Raw genomic sequence first — 22700 nt, forward strand, 5'->3', positions numbered from 1 at the left:
GCATCCATCCAGGTCCGGGTGTCCGCGAGCCCCGCCCGCCGCGCCAGGCCCGCCCTCCTGGCTCCGGCCCGGGCCCTCCCGGAGCTATTTTGAAAGTGACCCTGGGCTCGGGCGCCCGGGCGCGCGGAGAGGGCGCGGCGAGCAGCGGGAACCATGACAGAAGATGACCGAGGCGGCGCTGGTGGAGGGCCAGGTCAAGCTGCGGGACGGCAAGAAGGTCGGGGCGCGGCGGGGGCGCGGGGCGGGGTGCGCGCGGGCGGCCGCTCACGCTGTGCTTGTCCCCGCAGTGGAAGACTAGGTGGCTGGTGCTGCGCAAGCCGTCTCCGGTGGCAGGTGAGCGGGCGGCGGGCGGGGGGGACCCTGCGGGCCCTGCAGCCCCGGGCCCAGGTGCCAGGTCGCCCGAAATAGCCGCGGGGGAGCCGCTGAAACCCGGCCGCGATGGGTAACCGGAGACCCGAGCCGCTCGGGACGCGCCCGGACCCGGCAACCTCCCGCGTAGCTCCTCACCCAAAGTCCGGGTCCCCCAGCTCCCGGGGCGGCCAACCCCTTTTCCAGAACAGACGGGGACCCAGAGGGGCTGCAGCCTCCCCATGGAGCGGGAGGCAGACCCCGAGAAGTTAACCCTCCTGTGAGCTTCAGGGACCGAGGTGTCTGCTGAAAATTCTAGCAGCAGCCTCCGGCATCCCAAGCAGTGCCACCTCCTCCTCATCCTACTCTCTCAAGTGGGGCGGAGGTGGGCTGCCAGGTGGGAAAATGTTTCTATGTCCCAGAAAAGTGACATGAACCTTGTTTAGGGGAGACTGACCTCTGGGAAGAGACACTGGTCCTGTGGCCAACACCCCCAGAGCCGGTGAGACCCATCAAGGAGCCAGGGCAGTTGGTCAGCTCCAGTCTGGGACCTGGGGTAGTGGGGAGGGCCGAGCCCAGGACTGCAGCTGTTGCCAGGGACAGGTGCCTTGGAGCTGGCCCAGGACCCAGGGGTCTGTAACAGAAGTTGGGTGGGGGCATATGCATGGCAGCCACACAGATCACAGGCAGCCAGAGTGACTTCCAGGATGCTGGGTGTCTGTCAGCTCCCAGGAGGGGTGGCATGGTGAGCTCGCTGCTGTCGTGGACAGTCATTTCCTGCCTGGGCCTCAGCTCCCTCATGCCCGGATGCTGTGTGTGTCAGGGCCTGTGAGTCCCTGTGCCTGGAAGTCTAGGGTGTCTAGGGGAGGAGGATTAGGGACTGGGGCAGGGAAGGGGCCCTGGGCACTGCCAAGCTTGGGGGTGTAGGGTGTAGACAGGTGAAGACCACAGTGAGTGTAAGAGGCTGTGGTCAGTGCAGTGGGACCATGGTAGGATGACCCCTGTGCGGAAAGAATGGCTGGTGAGGAGTCATGGGAGACTCCTGAGACAGGGGCCATCCGGAAGAGCATCCTGGGGTGTGGTCACTGACTCTGCCAGCACCAAGGGTTCTCCATGTTCCAGGCAGTGAGCAAGCCAGAGACCCCAGTGATGGGACTGGGCAAGGAAGCCTGGATGACAAGCCAACCCTAGGGGTGTTCTGAAGCTGGGCTGGAGCCAGGTGGGAGGTGATGTGGGCTTGCCTCTCTGAGTGAGCCAGCAGTGGAGAGGGTGGCCCTATTTCTCTGAGCCCCTCCATCCTGAGCTGCTTGCTGCCCCACTGTCCCTTAGGCTGTGTGGTTGTCTATAGCAGCCTCTCCCTGGGCTGTACACCCCATAGCCGGCCTCTGTGGTTTGCCCCTACCATCTCCCTCTCCTGTCCTTTGCTCTTGTCCCACTGGACTCTGGGTTCTTTCCTGTACCACCCGGGTCCTCTCTCTAGTCAGAGGCCCCAATATCCCTGTGCCCTCGAGGGCCTAGACTCTGTTAATCTGGTGTGGAAGAGAAAGGAAGGGCCCTGCCTTCTTGTCCTAAGAAATTGAGGGGTCCTTGGCCTTTGAAATTGTGATTTCCATTGTGGAGGCTCACAAGAGGCAGTTGAGAGGGACCAGGAGTTTGGGGAGCAAAGAGCACCTTGCCGGCATGCCCTCTTTCCTGTTTGCACCAGCTTAACATGTCCCGTAGTAAGCTTTAGCTGGCAGAAGGGAAACAGTTTTGGTCAGAGGTTTGTTCAGCAGTGCCAGATGTTGGCGGGTGGTGATGCTCGTGGGCGAAAGTGGACAGCAGAGAAGCAGAAAGTGTAGCAGCCCCCAGCAAACACTGCCACCAGGTCACAGTGCCCTCAAAGGCCTGCTGATGTGAAGTTCTTCCTGCCAGGCCTGTCTCAGCATGAGATTTTAGGGTGGTACCCTGGGCCTGGCTGAGGATGTGTGTCTAGGTCCACTCTCTGGGCCGACGTTCAGGAGACAGGTGCTCTGGGTCCTGTTCTGGCTACGGGCTCGCTGAGACTGGGACATAGGGTCTCAGTCCACCTTCTTTCTCAGTGGTATGGTGCTCCTGACAGTGCATGGAGGGTCCTCAGAAACTGCTACACACAGCTGGGCAGCATCCTCAGAGGGACTGCAACTGTCTCAGGGTCTTCATCCAGCTCAGAAAAGCCACCAGGAGGGACCTGAGTCCTGGACCTCAGAGGAGCTGAAGTCCAGAATCCCACAGGCCCAGACATGGGAGTCAGGAGGTCTCCCGTCTAGTCTCTCTCTAGGGCCTTGCTCTCTATTTCTTCAGGCTGGGGGTCCCTAGCTCAGCACCACCCTCAGGTGTCCGGTGAGGGGTGGGACTGCCTGTCCAAGAGAGGTGCCATGAGCTCTGCCTGTAAGAGGAAGCCCCACCTTTGTGCTCATGGTGACAGCACAGTACTCAAGTCCACACACAGGGACAGGGAGCCTTGAGGCCGGAGTCCAGTGGGTACTCTGCTCAGGAACCCCTAACCTTGGAGTTGATAGCTCTGGTAATGAGGGCAGGTATGTTCCAGGAAGACTAAGATCCAGGAGAAGTGATCTGGTTCCTTCCTGAGTTGGCACCTTTGGCTTGTGGTTATCTGGGCCTCTGTCTCCTTCTGGTGGGTGCTCAGCCAGTTCTCCTCTGTCATGTGAACAGCACGGGAATCAGAGTACCTAGGTTCAAGGCTTCATTCGGCTTCTGCTGTCACCTGGACAGTCATGACTTCCTTGAACATCTTGGTCGCCAGTTGCACACTCCAGGCTGATCCCTGCCTGGTTATTCCCACAACTACCAGGAGGATAGCTAGGGAGAACAGGAGGTGGGCCATGCCTGTGTCTCCCCCACTTCCGTGGAGCAGTGGCATCCTCCTGACTCAGAGCCCAGGCCTAGGACCTTGCATTCCATTGTATGTGTCCCTGGGCTCAGGGTGACCCCAGGCTATAGCTTGCTGTCCACAGCACTGCAGCATGTACCGTCTCAAGGTCACTATGACCTCCAGGGCTGGATCCATCCTACTGGCACTGCTGGGCCTCCCCTGCATCCTGTTGTGGGTGGGACTCTCTACCTCCTCCTGGCTCCACCCTGCCTATCTCCTGTGGCCTCCAGGCCTGGTCACTCTGTCTTGCCTGTGGTGTGTCCAGCAGAGGTTGCAGCTCTGCCTGTACTGCCTGCCCTCTGCATGGCCCTGGGCCCTGGCTTTGAAGGCCTCTGTGAGCTTATGACGACTCCATGGTTATTTTTACATCTCCAGACACCTTCCAGCTGCCTGCCTGCATGGCCGCTCTGTGTCTGATGGGCTTCTCAACCTCATCTGTCCAGGGAAGACCCTGGTCCCTGCTGTACTCCTGACAGCCCTCCCCAGGCATCCTCCTGCTCCGGTCCCAGGAGCCATCCTCTGTTGTTCACGTCCCTCCTGCCCATCCATTTAGGCGGTCCCATGACTCGTGGCCCTGGGCTGGGGTAGGCTCAGGAAGTTGGCACTGAGGGGCCTCTTCTCCTTATACTCCCACTCAGCCCAGGCTCTGGGGTCTCCCTCACTGGGACGGGATGGGGTGTCCAAAGCTGTGCTATCACTCTGTGTCCGAGCTCCTTGTGGTAGTCAAGGCTTGACCAGCCTTCTGCCCTCAATGCCATTAAAGCTCCTGGGCACTGAGCCTACCTGGTCTACTTGACCCACCTGCCTGCAAATCAGTCAGTCCTCTTTCTCTCCTCCCTCTTTTAAAAATATTTTATTATTTTTATTTTATGTGTATGAGTGTATTGCCTGCATGTATGTAAGTGCACCTGGGTCATGCAGTGCTCATGGAGGTCAGAAGAGGGTGTCAGATCTCCTGGAACTGGAGTTTTGGAGAGTTGTTAGCTGCCTGGTGGGTGCTGGGAATTGAACCCAGGTCCTCTGCAAGAGCAGCCAGTGCTGTTAACCACTGAGCAATCTCTCCAGCCCCTCTCCTCCTTATATCAATCTGGTCCTTCAGGTCTCTGAGTCAGATCCCCTGACTGTTCTGTGTAAGGCATTGCTGACCTTTGGGGTTCATTTGCTTGATCACCCCGAGAAGGCCCAGGTCCACACTCAGAGGGCCCTGCCTACCATCCAGTCGCCTGTTCCTGTTCCCGGCATATGCTGTGCTGATAGTTGGCCGTGGGCTTGTCTGCCTGTTGGTCCAGGTTCATGGAGACGGGTCTGAGGTAGGGCTGCCGGGACTGCTGTGCACTTGGGCCTGCCCTTTTACCCATCATCCTGCTGCATCATGCCCAGGCTAATGGAGCCACTTCCGAGGCTGAGGAGCCGGGGGTGTCAGTGGCTCCTGCAGGCTGGTTCAGGAGCCACTTGTGCAGCACCAGGCTCCACCCTGTCCTGTTCTGATGAAAACACAGTCACAGTCCCATAGCTGGAGTTAATGTTTTGTGGCTGCAGCATGCAAACTAAGCACCATAAACTGGCGATTAGCACCAGGTGCTTGTCCTCTTGTAGGTCTTGCAGGTCTAGGGGCAAAATGTGGGGTCCGGACATCGCAGGGCCCCTCCCTGCTCCTAGTGACTCTGGGTAGCCCTGCCTGTGGCCATGCAACACCCTTCCTAGGATAACTAAGGAACTCATCCCCATCCAGACCTTCATCTTAGTCTTCCTAAATGTCACCCTTACAAGTCCCCAAGGCAGAGAGTAGCTGCTATTCAGCACTCATAGAAACAAGTCAGTGCACAGTGAGCCCTAGGGCCCTGAGCCACAGGTTGCGAGTCTGAGTCCCCAGAGGTCAGATAGATGGAGGGGTGCATCAGTGCACCTGTGATAAGGTCTTTGGGACAAATATGGGGTGCTCCTTGTGGCCCTCTAAATCAGTGAAATGTCAGACTCAACAGTACTCATAGGCAAAGTCTACCCTGGTGTGGAGATGGCACCTCTGGTCTATGGGACAGACCTGGTCCACCACTCGCTTCTGAGTGTCATCAGACACCCACACCCTTCACATGCTTCTTTGGGGCTTCTGAGTTCAGTGGCTGTGGTGGTGGCTGCTGCCCCTCTGCAGCTAAGGTGTTTGCTGCCTGGTACTCTAAGGAAAAGTTTGTTGACACCTTTCTTGACCTTATCATTGGGAACATTTTCTTTCTGAACAAAGGAGGTGACAATCTCACCATGCTATGCTGGTCCAGCTATCCCTGAAGCAGTAGGCTGTCACCAGAGGCAATCTGACCCTCTCCTGTGCTGGCCCAGATGGAGGTGGGCTGCCCTCAGAGCTTGGAACAATGAGACAAGGACACAGACAGTGACCTTGACAGCTGTGCTGAGGGATGCTGGAGTTGCAGAGGTGGAGTGGGGCATGAGGGGGACAGTTGGGGGGCTCCAGCCTAAGGGTGGCCTTTAGCTCAGCAGGTGGCAGTGTTGAGGCCTGAGAGGACAGGGTGGGTGTATGGATGGGGCTGGGGTGGCTGTTGGGTGTGCAGGGAGAGACAATGGTGCACATGGCCTCAGCGGGCAACAGCAGAAGCAGGTCACTGGCCAGGGTGCTACGACCCTCAGGCAGGTCCTCGGGGGAGGAAGGGCCTCTGCCTGGGGCTCTGGGCCCTGCCTGCCAAGGATCTGAGAGGTGAAAGGAGAGGGGCCATGGTGGGCCTCATCATCAGCGCACACTGCCAGATCCCACAGACCTGAGCAGACAGTGAAAATGGTCTGAGGCTGGAAGTGGTATGGGGTGTTTAAGCCCATACTGAGCTCCCACTGCACCTGGCATCTTCACAGCTTCCCACATGTGGTCCTCGGGGCGCTGCTGCAGGCATGGGTGGTATGTAGGAAGGTATGAACAAGGCTGTTATCAGCCATCCCCTGTCACAGATGAGGCTTCCTCAGGCCAAGTATCTGAAGACACCAAAAATGTTTCTACTGTGCCTTGCAGGATGTATTGTGACCTGTGGGAACATTCCCTCTGGTGGGAATTCCTGCCACTCTCCATGGATGTAGCTGAGCTTAGGGCTGGGGCCTCTGGAGGCAGAGGTGCCGTGACCCCTGCACCATCATGACTGAGGACTACAGGGCAGATCTGGAGGACTGAGGCTATCCTCACTCCCCCTCCCCTGCTCCTGCGACTTCCTGTGTGGACCCCTGAGTCTTCAGAGGTTGGAGACTTGGTGCTGTGATCCTCATGGGGCTATCTCCCGCCTCCTCTCCTCAGTGTAGGCCAGGGTATCCAATCCTTGGGCTACATATACCCTTGGGGTTGCCTCACATGACAGTACTTAGGGGTTTTCATTGGACCCCCAAACTTATACCCTCCTCATAGATAGGGCACCCTGGGGTCCCATTGCTGCTGGTGTGACAGCCTGGGTGCTGAGGGACCTTCTGACCAAGGTTGATGGTGGCTGCAGAGGGCAGGAAGGTATGAACAGGGCTGGTATCAGCCTACCCAGCCTCTCTGGGCAGACTTCCTAAGACCACATGGGCACAGGGATGGTTGTGTTGACTGAGTGGCACTTGGAGGGCCTGGGAGCAGAGACTCAGGCCTATCCACTGCAGCTGGGATATAGACCCGACCACATCACACAAGCTGGGCAAAAGGGGGCCAGAAGACAGGAGGCTCAGAGTGGGCCCCAAGGCCTTGGGGGGATAAATACCGGGTGAACTCCAGGCCCCAGCCACTGGTAGTGGGTTGGGTAGGCTGGGCGTGAAGAACCCTGGGTTTGCTTTGGAACCTCTTTGTACACAAGGTTTGGGGTGGGTGAGTAGTTTGCTTATAGTCATACCTCAGATCCCAGCCTCTGTTCAGTGGTGCCGTGGCCTCCTGCGGACAGTGCTGAGGGTAAGGGAAGTGGGCAGTGCAGGAGCATGCTGATGGCTTCTCTTGTGTGTCCTAACAGACTGCCTGCTGATGCTGGTCTACAAGGACAAGTCCGAGCGTTCCAAGGGCCTGCGGGAGCGCAGCAGCCTGACTCTGGAGGACATCTGTGGCCTAGAGCCTGGCCTGCCCTATGAGGGCCTGGCTCACACCCTGGCCATTGTCTGCCTGTCCCAGGCCATCATGCTGGGCTTTGACAGCCATGAGGCCATGTGTGCCTGGGACACCCGCATCCGCTATGCACTGGGAGAGGGTGAGTGGCATGGGTGTGGGGTCTGAGATGAGATTCCAGGGCCCTTCACCAATGTAGGCTGTAGAGATGAGTGAGACACCAGGGAATCCTGCTAGAAAAGGTGGAAATCAAGCCGGGCGTGGTGGCGCACGCCTTTATCCCAGCACTTGGAAGGCAGAGGCAGGTGGATCTCTGTGAGTTCAAGGTCAGCCTAGTCTAAAAAGTGAGTTCCAGGCCAGCTGGGGCTACAGAGAGACCCTGTCTCAAAAAGACCAGAAGGAGGAGGAGGAGGAAGAGGAGGAGGAGGAGGAGAAGGAGGAGGAGGAGGAGGAGGAGGAGCCAAGAAAAGGTGGAAATCAGTGGCTGCCTCAGACGATAGCCTGCTTTGCCTTGACCTATGTGCTCAAGATGCCGAATAACAGCCAGGCAGGCCCAAGGGTGGGCACCTCTGGGGGCCATGGCCCTCTGAATTCCCCAAAAATGACCCTTTCAGTTAAAAGGGGAACCTGTAGCACAATCTGGCCCCTTTAGCCATCTAGGCAAGGGCCCTCTCCAGGTTCCCATGTGTGCTGTGCCAGCGTAGAGCCCATACAGAGGGATCAGTCAGAGCCACAGGGCTCAAACTTCAGGGGCTCAAGGTAGAAGGAGAGAATTCATGCACACTATGATATGCGTTCACCTGCGCGCGCACACACACACACACACACACACACACACACACAAATAATCAGAGGACACACATTGCCCTCACATGTTGTGTTTTTAGGCATCTGAGGTATCATCTTCATTCTCACCCACCCAAGGACAGGGGAGCCTGGTAGGCCCTTAGTCCCAGGGACAGGGTGTAAATGACTCAGTGCAGATACGGGGCAGACAATGGCGGGTAGGCACTGCGCTGTGGCTCGCAGGGCTGGGCTGCTTTCTGAGGTGGGTGATCCAGGTGAAAGGGAAGAAGGGAGAGTGCTGTGGCCATGTCCTGAGGGCCTTTCAAGGCAAAGGACTGAGCTGAGGTAGTGGGAAGACCACAGGGAGACCAGTGCCCAGCTGCTTCTGAGCATGCCAGTCTCAGGCAGCACTGCCAGCCATGGCCTCCTGTGTGTCTGGGCACAGGCTAAAACATGCTGCACACACCAACATGGGGCCTTTTGAGCCTCACTTTCCCCATTTCTGAAATGGGACTGTACTGTCTGCCTTGGGGGTGGGGGAAGTTCTCTAAAGAGAGGACTCAGTGCGTAGGTCCTGCCCTAAAAGTGTTGGGGGGCGGGGCTGGTCAGCGGTCAGTCCCCTCTGAGAACTTGCTTGCCTCCAACTAAAGAAGATCCAGAAAATGGGCAGGGATGTAAGTGGGGCTCCATGGCTGGGTCCCCTCCATCCTCAGTGCTGCCTGACGTCTCATTTGCTCCTGGGTGAGTGACTGTGAAGGCAGGGTCCTGTGGGCCCATACTGTCTTTACCTGCCTCTCCCTGGGTGCTGCCTCCCCACCAGTCTTCCCCTGGTAATGCCCTTTTACCCACTCTCTGGCCCTCAGTACATAGGTTCCATGTGACGGTGGCTCCTGGCACCAAGCTGGAGAGTGGCCCGGCCACCCTCCACCTCTGCAATGACATCCTGGTTCTGGCCAGGGACGTCCCTCCAGCTGTCACGGGGCAGTGGAAGCTGTCCGACCTCCGGCGCTATGGGGCTGTGCCAAATGGATTCATCTTCGAAGGAGGGACCAGGTGTGGGTACTGTAAGTATGCTTGGGCGTGGGGGACACTGGGTACACTTGAGCTGGCTGGCCTATGCACATTGGCTTGGCCAATACCTTGGGGCCCTGATGGGAGGCTGTGGGCTGTGTCTTCATGCAGCAGGGTTGCAACTGCTCTGCAGGAGGAAAGCTGAGCATGGTGCTCAGCACTGAGCCCAGACCCTGGCTGCTCCTGGGATTGGGAGAGATCCAGGGCAGCTCCAGAGCACGGCCCAGTGTCACAGCATGGCCTGCGTATGAGGCCACAGTGTCAGAGCTCCTCATGTTCAAATTGAATGAAAACAATACAAAAAAAAGTGTGTGTGTGTGAGGACACGTGAGCGCCTGGATGGGTGCCACAGGTAGAGACATGCATTTGCGAACCAAAAATGTCTCCAGACATACAAATCACCTTCACTGCTGTGCCTGCTGCCCAGAGCTGCCCAAATAGCCACATATGGAAAGGGTGGGCCTGGTCCCTGGGATGTGTGAAGGCCCCATCCAAGAGCCCCAAGGCCCATGTCACGTGGGCCTTGACTTGTATGTGAGGTGAGTGGATGGGTCAACACGTGACAGCCACGATGGGCTGGTGTCTGGTAGCCAGGGTGGTGCTTGGAGAGTAGTGAGGCCCTTCATGCCGGGAATGGGGTGTCCCAGCGACCCCCATACTGTTTTCTAAGGGGGCTTCGGACATGGTGGGGAACAAACCTGCAGTTGTTTCAGGAGGGAACAAAGTCCTCCTCCCCTCTTCAGAAGCCGGCTGTTTGCTTATCTGTGCTATTTGCTAAGGTGCTCGATCTCTGGCAACCAGGCCTCTTGTGGAGCTAAGATACCCATGGTTAGGTGCTGAGTCTGGGGTGTGACATTGTTAAGCGACCCAGATGTGAGTGGGGGAAGGGAATCCCAGGTCAGACAGCTGGGACTCCTGTGACTCTTCTCCACCTTTCCTTGTCGGGGTGGAACCCCAGGCTGTGCTGGGGCATGAAGAGGGTATGTGATATTAATGGTCAGGCTTAGTTCCTATCTGGTATCTTCAGGTTCAGCACGGCCAGATTGGATGTGTGTCCCTGGGCTCTGGGCATGATGCCGCCCTCTCTTTGGGCAGGTACAGAGATGTATTGTGTTGGCCACTGGCTCTCTGGGGCCCATGTTCTGCAAAGAGCCAAGTAGGGATGGGCCAAGCTGTTTGGGCACCATGCCCCAGTCTGTACTGAATACTGGGAGCAGACCCAGTGGGCTTCTGGATGGGAGACATTTCCATGGAGGTCTTTAAAGAGACAAGATGTGACCTGCAACAGTGCTTAGTGAGTGGATGCCCATGGAACTGAAGTGAGGCGCGAGTTTCTCCTGAGTCATGGGGGTAGCGTGATGTCATAGCACTCTGGAGAGCAGAGTCAAATCCCATGATGGCCGGAAGTAGGGGGATGTGCCACCCTGAGTCCTGTCTGCAGGATGGTGCTCAGTCTATTTCTTGGCTTGTCTTGGGAGCAAGGGATGACTGTGGCTAAGGCGCCGGGCTGGCCAGCGGGTTCCCTCCATCACTCAAGTGGCAGTCTTTCAGGGGTTCTTTTTTGTGGGTTCCTGGAGTCACTCTGAGTGAGCAGGGTAGAGGCCTTGTTTCTGTCAACAGAACTCTCAGGCACAGGTTAGGGGTGGCACAGACAAGCATGCCCTTCGAATCAGGCAGGGTCTTCTAGCTGGGCTGAACAGGAGGACCCATTTCCGTGGAGCCTGTTCATTTTACCTGGGGTCCAGTGTAATAGACCCCACTGCACATTTCTCCTCTGGGTCTTCAGCGTACACAGGCCTCTCTCTTGGTATGGGTGGGCTCCTTTCTGCTTGTCACCATCCCGAGCAAGCAGAAGGCTGACCTGGGTTGTTGTGCTTTCCCTGGGCCTGTGGTGAACTATTCAGGGATGGCCTGGGGCTTCTGAGCAATGTCCTGAATTAGCTCCTCACTGCAGGAAGCTGCTGGAACCACTGAACTTGGAGCCGGTGAGTCTGGGTTCTTCTTCATGGCCCTGGCACACCAGCACTGCTGGCAACTCCTCTCCATCCAGCCCTGCTTAGCCCATGGGTCACCAACAACTGGAGAACACTGTGTGGGGCAAGCAGATCCACTAGCTGGTGTTCCTGAGGCCGGGCTGGAGAGACTGACTGGGCAGAACCTATCCTCTGTCCCTCACAGGTCCCCTGGCCTCTGTTCTCCCCTGGGACAAGTTTGGCCCCTGTTCCTGCTAGTCACAGAAACTAGACACAGCCAACCAATGACTCTGATACAACATGGGACACAAGGGACATAAGGCAGGTGGACAGAAGGGGTGGCTGGAGGGTTCCTGCACTTGCCCTACATGTAGGCAGATCTAGGAGAGGAAGCACTGTCCAGTGTGGCCTGGGGAAAGCAGATATCTGGAGCTGATCACAAACAGACAGAGACATTAAAGCAACAGAAATTGGTCTGGAGCCAAGTCTCCAATAAAAGGTTCATCAGGACCTTACTCTAGGGCTCCGGGCTCTTCTTGATTTCCCCGTGTCCTGGGCTACGTCACCCCAGTCTCTGTCTTTCTCATGAGGACTGTTACTGAGGGCCACCTGGATCAGCCCATCTGCAAAGACGCTTTCTGTTTCCACATGTGAGCACATCTTTTGAGGGGTCACCATTCAACTGTGATGATTCTAGAATTGGGGTCATGTTGAGTCTGTGGCTTGGCTGTGTCTATCTTGGAGCACAGATGGCTGGGGGCAGGGCGTTATTGGAAGGTCCATTACTGGGTGTTTAGAAGTAACATTTTCTTCCTCCCCTCAAGACAGGCCCCAGCCTGGTCCTGGCCCTTTGGAACCATGTCCTGTGGTCCTGCCCTTACCAGCTCCTCAGAGAGCACAGAGAAGACCTGGTCCCCAAGGCTGCTTTCCATCTACCCAAACATGGTTTGGCTGGGTATCCCGGCTTGGTGGGGTAGAGAGGTGCTGGGGGCCATTGTCCTTGGGAAAAGCTCAGTGGTAACTGGCAGAACAGCAGCCTAGGGGAGGGTAGACCAGGAAGGGAAGGCCTGTGGGAGGAGGAGTTAGTGAGTCAGACACTGAGGATGAACAGAAGTTTCTGGAGGGGAGGACTAACTCAGAAAGTACCTTTCTCCATAACATCATGTGAACCCAGTCCTGTCCTCAGTGGGGCAGGGTCCTCAGATGCTAAGAATTCAGCAGGTAGCAGACAGTTCCATAGCCTGGTGTCAGAGCATCTTAGTGGCCATCTCTCAGGGACCATGCCCATCCTGGCCCTCAGTCAGTGGAGTCTCCTCAGAGTCCCCAGGGAGACCTGTTTAAGAGGCGTATTTCCATTCTCGGCATTGCCTCTGGCCCCAGCTGCCCCTGCTCAGGGGACTGTTGCCCTCTTTGGTAGCATGTTGCAAGTACAGGTTTGAGACCTGTGGCCGTGGGTGATTCTGACACACAAAATCAAAACATATTCTCAGGGATTCCCATGGGGATATAAGGCCTTGAGGGATACTGAGAGACTGGAGAGCTGGCCACTGGCCCAGGCCCTGCCCCAGTTGCTGAAGCCCTTGGGGCTGACCCCAACAGGCCCCAGGGTGCATATGGTCTGGAAGAGGCTGAGAGGCCTTGAAGGTTCTGGTTTCTGTCCAGATAAGAGCAGGAAGTGGAACCGCACGGCAGCTGTAGCGCGGCAGCCTGTGGTCTCCAGGCATGCCAACCAGATGGTGATGGACTGTGGGAGAGAGGTCGGGCAGCAGCGGGAAAGGCAGGGCTTCTTGCTGAGGTGGAGTGGCAGAGTGTGGGCTGGGATGAGGGCTCTGTGGTCCTGTGACGTCCTAGTGTCTTTCCAGTGCTTTGCTTGTGGGCAGTGGGGTGGGGACTACAGGCATCCTGGATGGGAGATCTGGTACAAAGGCCTTGTCCCCTGTTCCCTGCCACTCGGTGGGAGTGGAATGGCATCCATGAACTCTGGCCATTTTGGGGGATCTGTGTGGCCTCCAGAGTGGATCCTCCATTCGATGGCCCAGGCTGCGTTGGACCCCTCTGGGCCTGGAGTTGCCTGTCATGAATCTTGGGACCTGTGGTCATGACTGTGCTGCCTTTGTAGCTCCTGATGGGCTGGTTCTGGATTGACACCCAACCTTTGTAGTCACATAGCGACATTCACATATAACATGACTCTGGGCCCCTCTAGTGTCCTGGGAGGCATTTGGAACTTGAGTCACTAAAGGTCAGGCTGGCCACAGTGGGCTTCCTGGGAGCTACCCCACAGGATACTCAGAAAAGGGCACATCTCAGCACTCATGTGCCTTAATTCATAGGCCTCACCCCCTGGGACTTGTGCTGTAGCCCCATTTTGAAGATGAGGAGGCTGAGGCATGGGCTGCCATGGATGCTTGCGGTGGCAGTGGGCAGTGGCAGAGATGCTCCAGCCTTTGTGCCCCTCATCTAAGCAGTTGTCCTGAGGAGGGTAGGAGGGTGGGGGTGGGAGTGGGGTAGGCGGGGTATGTGTGGTTGTTGCTCTGTGGTCTCCATTCGTGATGTGTCAGCCCCTCTTCTTCCTCGAGGAACAAAGGCCCTCTTGGGCAGAGTGGACACTAAGCTGGGAGGCATGGAGTAGGACCAGCTGCCGAGTACTTCAGACACCGCCAGCTGCCACCGTCTGCGCCCTCTGGGGTTGGTTTGCTACATGCTATTTGTTCTGGGTAAAAGAGAATGATCTGAGGGGCAGGCACAGTGTCCTCTGTCCTCCTAGAAGGGCCACATGGCCTCTTGGAGGCCATGGATACGATGTACTCTGAATATGAGAAATTAGGTTCCTAGACAGAAACCCCCTTTCCGTGGGGGTGTCAGCCATGGTGTGTGACTTACTGTGAAGATTCAGACGACTCCTGTTGGCACTGGCCTTTGGCATCCTCATCCGTGCTGGGGAGTGTGTGTCATTTCCCACCATGCCATCTTCTCCTGCAGTGGCCCTGGGTACCTGCTGTGTGACTGAGCTGGGACTCAGAAAACACCCTTCCTGGAGTCTGGGAGGGGCTCCCTATGCCTGGCCTGGGCCTGGCTGCTCACTCTTTCTGAAGACCATGACCTCAGCTGGATCTTTGGGAAATGGAAAAAAGAGCCAGGACCCATCTTGAAGGAGGCTGGCACCTGAATAAGCTGCCGTGGTGATCAGGAACCCCTGAGGTTCAAAGGGTGGCCCAGAGGCAACGGCATGCAGAGGAAAGTGGGTTGTAGAGACCCTGGGCCTGCAGGGTATTCAGTGGGTGGATGAATGTGCTGTCACCGGCACCCAGTAACAGGAGGATGCTGGTACCTGCTGGGGCAAGTTGGGCTGTGCCCGAGGCATTTGGAAGTGTGTGTAGACCTAGGGGTCATTGTCATAGTGATCGTGAGGCCAGCCTCTGCCATAGTGATTGTAAGGGGGGCAGCCTCTGCCAGCCGCTGCGTTCTGAGCTCCTTCCGGCTCCTCATCTTCGGGTCCTCGTGTTGTCTGCGATGGTCTATTCTAGTGCTTATAGTTCTGAGGGTCAGAGGTCTGGGCAGTGCTTAGTGAAGTAGCTCATTTCTGCTCTACTAGGTACAGACCGGGTCACTCAGATGGTGGTCCTGGCTGGGTAGTCAGGAAGCCAGGACAAGGGTGGGGTCTGCAGGTGGCAGGGAGGTCACAGTTCTTCTTGGGGCTTTTTTGTCCAGCAGCATAGCCTGGGATCCTCCACATGGTGGCTGGTTCCAAGAAGGTACAAGTGGGTGCTGCCAGGCCCCTCAGTGGTCTCAGCCCAGAACTGAGAGTGTCACGTCTACAGCTTTAGATTACTCAGGAGAAGGCTGGCAGATACCAGGAAGAAGGAGGGAGCCCAGCTTCACAGGTGGGTGGCCATGTGGACAGGGAGCGGGGTGCAGTCCTGGGACAGCTGTACCGTTCCTTGGAACACAAGCAATGCTGAAAAGGCCCGCAGATGCCTTTCTGTCCACGCCTGGGCGATTTCCTCTGGCAGTAGGCACTTGGGGAGTCACTGGGGAGGTCACTGGGGGGCCACTGTTGCAAGGTGCTTGACCTGGGGTCTGGTGCCTCAGACAAATAAGGGGACGTGAGGTGGGTAAAAAACTGAGTGGTAAAAGCATTTTGGGGTGAACAGCTCGCCTCCTGAGATGGGGGTTGGGATCAGCATCAGGAAAGACAATAAAAGGTGATTCTGTGTCTTGATGGACATTCCAACTTGCCAAGGAACGTGGATGGGGAGGTGTGCCAGGTGGGACAGGCATGTTTAGAGAGCCCTGGATGGTTCCAAGAGCCTGGGTAGGTGGGGTGGACACGAGGGATAGAGGGAAAGGGAAACTGAGGATGCAGTTTTCTGGGGAGGTCTTATCCCTAGGCTCTGAGGGCCCAGTCAGACTGGCCCTTGGAAATGGGTGTCCTTCAGGGCAATAGATAGGGTGGCTTGTGGGGTTTCCGTGTGGGCACTTGGGGCCCAGGCTGGCGGTTGCTGGGCTCTCAGGTCCTGTCCAACGACTGCATCTCCTGGGGAGCATGACACTCCACAGATGCCCCATTGGAATGCAAGACCCGCTCCACTCCCTTCGGTAATGTGGTTTTTTATAGTCGGGGGACTGATTGTCCTGCAGCCTCTGCCAGCTGCCTGTAAGCTCAGGATTAGAGGCCTGGCCTTTTGTGAGAACTGGGGCCAGACTGACTGAGCCGTACACTGGGTGGGGTGGTGGATGGGAACAGGGAGCAAGCACGGGATGCTTCGTGTGAGTTGGCCGGCAGATGATAGTGAAGCCCTGGGCAGGGTTCTTGGGCAGTCCACCCCAACTCGTAGGATCCACCAGATCCACCAGGGCCTTTCTGAGCCAGTGAGCATCTCACATGGATGGGCATCTGCTCCATGCCCCACCTCCCACTTCTGGCCCATAGCAGCCCCATGTGGAACCAGCTCTGTGGTGCCTGGCAGTGTCCCGGTGGCCCCTGGTCTGGGTTTGTGTCCACCTCTTGGCTGGCACTGTGGACATTCTTGCCCTCTGTGGGCTCAGTTTGCTCATCTCTAAAGCAAGAATGTATCCCTATGCCACCTGGTTTAAGACATTACAGGAAGTTTCAGCAGTCACAAATGTAGTTATCCCATGTGCCCTGGCACGGCTGGCCAGGGGCATAGCAGCCTGTGTGTCTTGGGACTGACTGGGTCTCTAGAATCCACAGACTCATAATCAGTGAAGATGGAGTGTGGCCTGAGGCAGAACTTTTCGTGTGGGAACTGCCCTTTCCCCATCCCCTAGCCACACTGAGCTGTGCCTGCATGCTGTCCCTACCAGTCCTCCTGTGTGGACCCTGCCTGCCTTTCTTTGGGCAATGGCAGAGGCCTGGGGTAGGGAGAGATTCTTGTGTGGTGACGTGGTGCTAAGTGTCCAGCCCCATGGCCTCTGCTCAGCAGGTGGGCACAGCTAGCCTGGCCTCCCATTCACGGGCCAGGGAAGGATTTCATTCACCCTTGGCCTGAGGCCCAGTGTCTCATGGCACCTGGCCTGGGGGCGCCCTCCCTGCTGACTCATTGCCCTGGGCTTCTCCATCACAGAGGCCCTGAGTGCCTGCCCAGTCTCTGCCCAAGTGAACCTGGGCTGATTGCTTGTGGGTCCTTCCTTCTGTTGAGTGTGCAGCATACCTCAGGGGTGTGATGTCTTTACCCTGTGACTGCCAGGAATGAGAGCAGTCATTGGGTCGCTGGTGATGTGGAGGACACTGGTCAGAGTGACAGCTGGTCATTTGTGGGGTGGGCACACCACACTATGCCCACAATTGAACAAACATCCACAGGTGACTCACCACAGCCCTGGGTCAGTGATGGGTCATACTGGCATGGCAACCTGAGCTCCTTGAGACTCAAGGAACCTCCCAGATACTCCTCATTGCCCTTAGGATGGCCTTGGTGGGGAGCACTGCCTTGGTGGGGAGTACTCCCTTGGTGGGGAGCACGGCCTTGGTGGGGAGCACTCCCTCGGTGGGTGTGCTGGATCGCTTTAGCGTCAACCTGACACACCTGGTTGAGGGAGCCTCAACTGGGGAATTGCCTTCATTGGACTGGCCTGCGGCCATGTCCGGGGCACCTTCTTGATTGTTGAGTGATGTGGGAGGGCCCAGCCCACTGTGGGTGGTGCCACCCCTGGGCAGGTGGGCCTGTGTTGCATAAGAAAGCAGGCTGAGTAGGGGCCAGGGAGCAAGCCAGTAAGCAGCATTCCTCCATGGCCTGTGCTCCAGCTCCTGCCTCCAGGTTCCTGCCCTGAGTTCCTACCTTGGGCTCCCTGATGAGCTGTGACCTGGGAGATGTAAGCTAAATAAACCCTTTCCTCCCCAAGTTGGTAGTGGTCAGAGTGTTTGGTCACAGTAATGAAGAAACAAAGTAGGACAGAGGGGAGCACTGCCTTGGTGGGGAGTGCTGCCTGTGTAATGCAGGTGAACAGCAGGAAGCCTGGCATGCAGACTGTGGCCTGGCTTGCCTGTCTCCCCAGGGGAGGTGCATGCAATCTAGTGGGATGGGGAGCACTCTTGAAGGAGGGAAGTGGTCTCCGACAGTGCAGTCAGGACAGGATGCCCCTCATGGAATGCAGGGCTGCTGTGCTGTGGTTACTCAGAGAGGGGGACCTGACTGGCATTTTGGCAGAAGTTGCCTTACCGGTTCCCAAGCATTGTCAAAGGGACAGTGCCCCACTCAGCACCATGGAATCACATCATTGCAGGAGCGAGAGAATGCTGCTTTGGCCCTATTCCAGGCAGACTTGGGTGGTGTGGGTCTGGTGTCCTGGCTGCCTTGACAGGTTCTGTGAGAAGCATGCAGGGACTCTCTGGGGTGCAGAAGAGCTGTAGAGGGTTTGGGCTCTGGGGATGTGTGCTCACATTTCCTGCATATCACCACAGCCCCCCAGGCCTACTCCGGGGGGCAGGGGTTCTCAGCAACCCCTTCTGGGGCCAGCTGACCCCCGTGTCTGTCTCTGTCCTTCCTCTGCAGGGGCCGGAGTCTTCTTCTTGTGCTCAGCTGAGGGAGAGCAGATCAGCTCCCTCTTTGACTGCATCGTCCGAGGCATCTCCCCAACCAAGGGCCCATTTGGGCTTCGGCCAGTTCTCCCAGGTGTGTGTAGGGATGTGGCAGGGAAAGTGTGCTCAGCGGTCCAGGGATGGGTAGCTTGCTTTATCAGCCCAGAGAGGTGGCCTGCCCTTTCCTACCTACAGCCAAGAAGCCCAGAGCCCGCTGGCCTGGAACTACAGCACTCCATCACCATATAGCCTCGGCTCCCAAGGGGGTCAATTGATACGTCTCAGGCCTCCATGGTGTCCCTCCTCCGTGTGCCTGGACCATTGTGACACTGGGTCTTGAGGCCTTCTGGATAGGCCAGGTTAGCCACAGCTGCAAGGCCTTGGCTGTAAGAGGCCTGGGGTCCTGGAGATGGGGCAAGGAGCACCTGGCTCCAGGTCACTGGCACGTGGGCAGCTGGTCTGGCTCTGCTACTGGGTGTCAGGGTGCCCGAGCCTGGCATTCAGCCTGGAAGCTGTCTTGTGAGGTTATTTGGTATGTATGTGGGGGGGTCTCAGGATGTGTTTGGGGTAGGCCCTACTGAGTATGCCTCTTCTCTCATCCCCACCCCCTGCTTGTTCCAGGAGTTCTTGGCCAAGCATGCTGCTGGAGCTGAGGGGCTCATGGCCTGGGCCCTGAGGAGTCCAAAGCAGGCTGGGTTTCCCTGGATTCTGATGGGCTCTGAGTTGGGGCCTTGCATGGAGGATTCCCATTAAGAACAGTGTCTGTTCCATTGTCCAGGTGTGGCCACGTGCGGATGGTCAGCGCTTCCATCTGCTGTGCACTCACACGGTCACCTGGTCACGGCAGGGCACACAGAGTTGCAAGTGATGAGCCAGCCCCATGGGCACCAGGCCCTCCACACCTGCTGCCTACTCCTGGAGCAGCCAGTGAGACGGCTGCTGGGGAACATGAGGCCTCCGCTGTGGGCGGAGCCTTTCTGCCGGACAGTGCGGTCGCGCCACCTACTGGTGCCTTTCTGTTTTGCAGCTGCAGATGTAAAGGGGAGATAACAGTTGGCTACCAGTCAGGGTGTGAAGGACCATGTGTTTTTCCCAAAGACACATGTTTCTAAAGGTTCCTGGAGCATGGCCACCCCATAACTCCACCCTGCTGTGTGAGCAGCTGCTGGCAAGCCTGGGAACAGCCTGGGCCTTGGGGCACCCACTGTCCAGCATGCTTTAACTGGTTCTGGGTGCGGTGGGTGCTGGACACAGCATTGGGCAGAGGAGCCTATAGGTGCTTGTCCTGGAAGTGAGAGGTACCCTGTCACAGGCAGGGAGTGGAGTGTCTCCAGACAGAGCCATTGGTGATGGTTGGTGGGTGGTTGGGCTGATGGGGAGTCACAGATCCACTCCAAGCTGTCCTTGTCAAATCAGCTGGGAATGCTTACACAATACTGTCAAAGCCTGGGCCTGCAGATGCATTCTGCAAGCATTGAACCCCAGGTGTCCTGCCCAGGTATATGGGCCTTGGTTCATCCTGATATGCCAACCACATGGGCCCTGAGCTGGTCAGCATCTAGTTGGGGGAATTATGTTTCCCAGCCCTGTAGGGTAGACTCTGTGGGGAGGAAGGTTGCGGGCTGGTTGGGGGCTCTGTCCTCTCTGCTTAGTTCTGTGGCATTAAAGTCCCACAGTTGTGGGGAGCTCTGGGGATGCATCACTGTTGGGCAGCATCTCATCTTCCAGGCTTTCTGGTGTGCTGTTGTGCTGTGCTGTGGCCAGACCCATTGGGGCCTCAATCCTCCACATGAGGATCCAGAGCCCAAAGAAGGCAGGAGGGAGAGGGAGGGCCCAGGACTCTAGGAACCCTTGCTCTGAGGACAGCGTGTATGTTGCCCTAGTGGCCCTTTCTGACTGGGAGGGAGCGTGCTGTTGGAAGCCTGGTGTGGGCCTTTTACTAGCACATTCGTAGCTGATAAAGCCTATGGCAGCCAGGCACCCATCACAGAAGCCTCTCTCTGGGTGAATCTCCAGGGCCATCTGCTCCAAGACATTTCTGGAGGAAGGAAGGAGGCTACTCTGAGCTGGAAATGGGTGACCTGAGGCTTTTCAATGGAATAGCTTCTCTAGATGGCCCTGGCTGTCTTCAGTGAGCATGGACAGGGCCAGGGGAGCAGGTCCCCACCGCTTGCAGCCTGGCAGCCTCTCAGCTGAACGTTGACATTGCCAAGGGCTTCAGATAGGTCGTGGTGGACATGGGCAAGGGGGACCAGTGAGGCTAGCAGGTAGAATGCCTAGGAGGATAGAGTCGTAAGCCCCACGGGGCTTCCTGATTTCCAGATATGTTATCAGTGATTGTATGGTTCAGAGAGGCAGATGCTAAGAGGCCAGCAAAAGGCTCTATCCAGCTTGGGAGCTGCAGGCAGTGACAGGACTAAGGTGGCATTTTATTCAGACCAAAGCCGAACTGGGTAGGTAGGGGCAGCGTCAGGGAAAGGGGCCCACACTGGGCAGTTGGGGGTGGTTGTCCACAGAGACAAAGGCTTGGGCTTGGAGGTGGGGGGTTGTTCACAGAGGCAGAGACCTGGCCTTGACACCTGGGGGGACTGGGTAGGTGACTTGGGTATCCTGTGTTTGATGCCCAGAATTGGGACAGAGGCATGGGGAGGGGCTGGGCCTCCTAGAGGGTTACCACTTGCCTGATCCCTGTTTTGGAGCTGTCCCAGGATGCGTGTGGCTCTGAAGGGACTGGACTCACCAGATGTCCTGGTGTGGGAGTGGGGGTGTAGGTGGTGATTACCTCATTGATCCTTCTCTCTGCGCAGACCCGAGCCCTGGGGGCCCCTCAGCCTCAGAGGAGCGTGTGGCCCAGGAAGCACTAGAAACCCTGCAGCTAGAGAAGCGACTCAGCCTGCTCTCACACTCCAGCCGGCCAGGCAGTGGAGGTAGGGTCAGTGGCTGGTCTGGCCTGGGCTGCAGGGACTCTCTAAGTACTAGGCTCCCCACCCTGGGCCTGGAAGCAATCTATCTGCATGGGCTGCTAGAGGCCCTTTGCATGCTTGCTCAGTCTCCCTCCTCTCTCCTGTGCATGCAGCTGTCACCCAGCTACGCCTTTCTCAGTTATGCCGTCTCCCTCCCATTCGTTCAGTCCTTTCCAATTCATCCATCCATGCACATATGCATCTATCCATCTAATCACAGTTCTCCCTCCTGCTCATTCATTCCTTTATCAGTCATCCATCCATTGGTCCATGCATGCATCCATCCATCCGCCCATCCATCCATCCATCATCCATCATCTACCCATCCACCTATCCATCTGTCCATCCATCCATCCATCTATCTGTCCATCCATCCATCCATCATCCATCCGTCCATCTGTCCATCCATCCATCATCCATCCATCTATCCATCTGTCCATCCATCCATCCATCTATCTGTCCATCCATCCATCCATCATCCATCCGTCCATCTGTCCATCCATCCATCATCCATCCATCTGTCCATCCATCCATCATCCATCCATCCATCCGTCCATCCATCCATCCATCCGTCCATCCATCCATCCATCATCCATCCATCCATCTGTCCATCCATCCATCCATCTATCTGTCCATCCATCCATCCATCATCCATCCGTCCATCTGTCCATCCATCCATCATCCATCCATCTGTCCATCCATCCATCATCCATCCATCCATCCGTCCATCCATCCATCCATCCGTCCATCCATCCATCCATCACCAAGTGCCTACATGCTGGGGTTACGGCAAGACCTGCTCTCACAGAGCAGGTTCTGGTGGGAATGGTACAGATGGAACAAATATATCATCCATCCATCATCCATTATCCATCCATCCATCTGCCCATCCATCCATCATCCATCCATCCATCCATCCATCCATCATCCATCCATCCATCCATCCATCCATCATCCATCCATCATCCATCCATCCATCTGTCCATCCATCCATCCATCATCCATCTGTCCATCCATCTGTCCATCCATCCATTATCCATCCATCCATCTGCCCATCCATCCATCATCCATCCATCCATCCATCCATCATCCATCCATCATCCATCCATCCATCCATCATCCATCCATCCATCCATCCATCATCTATCCATCTAATCGCTGTTCTCCCTCCTGCTCATTCATTCCTTTGTCATTCATCCACACACCCATGTATCCATGCAGTCATGCATCCATGCATCAATCCATCCATCCATCCATCCATCCATCCATCCATCCATCCATCCAATCGCTGTTCTCCCGCCTGCTTGTTCATTCCTTTGTCATGCATCCATGCACCATGCATCCATGCATCCATCATCCATCCATCCACCCATCCACCCGTCCATCTGTCCATCCATCCATCCATCATCCATCATCCACCCATCCATCTGTCCATCCATCCATCCATCCATCTGTCCATCCATCCATCCATCATCCATCCATCCATCTGTCCATCCATCCATCCATCATCCATCCATCCATCCATCTATCCATCCATCCATCA

General features: G+C 56.7%; 1 protein-coding gene across 2 annotated transcripts in view; it reads left to right on the forward strand.

The window, feature by feature from the left end:
• Nucleotides 1-97: 97 nt before the first annotated feature.
• The window catches only part of Dok7 (docking protein 7), a 33919-nt gene continuing 11316 nt past the window's right edge, over nt 98-22700 (forward strand). Inside the window, exons 1-6 of one of the 2 annotated variants that reach the window (XM_008841875.3) lie at nt 98-217; nt 288-333; nt 7234-7464; nt 8972-9172; nt 18169-18288; nt 21002-21121. In XM_008841875.3, the coding sequence (XP_008840097.2) occupies nt 164-217; nt 288-333; nt 7234-7464; nt 8972-9172; nt 18169-18288; nt 21002-21121 (772 nt within the window). In that variant the 5' untranslated portion in view covers nt 98-163. The remainder of the gene's footprint in view (nt 218-287; nt 334-7233; nt 7465-8971; nt 9173-18168; nt 18289-21001; nt 21122-22700) is intronic. The other variant, XM_029567717.1, reaches the window with a different exon arrangement.

This window comes from Nannospalax galili, unplaced genomic scaffold (genome assembly GCF_000622305.1).
Source record: "Nannospalax galili isolate Female #2095 unplaced genomic scaffold, S.galili_v1.0 scaffold101, whole genome shotgun sequence".
Classification (NCBI taxonomy): Eukaryota; Metazoa; Chordata; class Mammalia; order Rodentia; family Spalacidae; genus Nannospalax; species Nannospalax galili.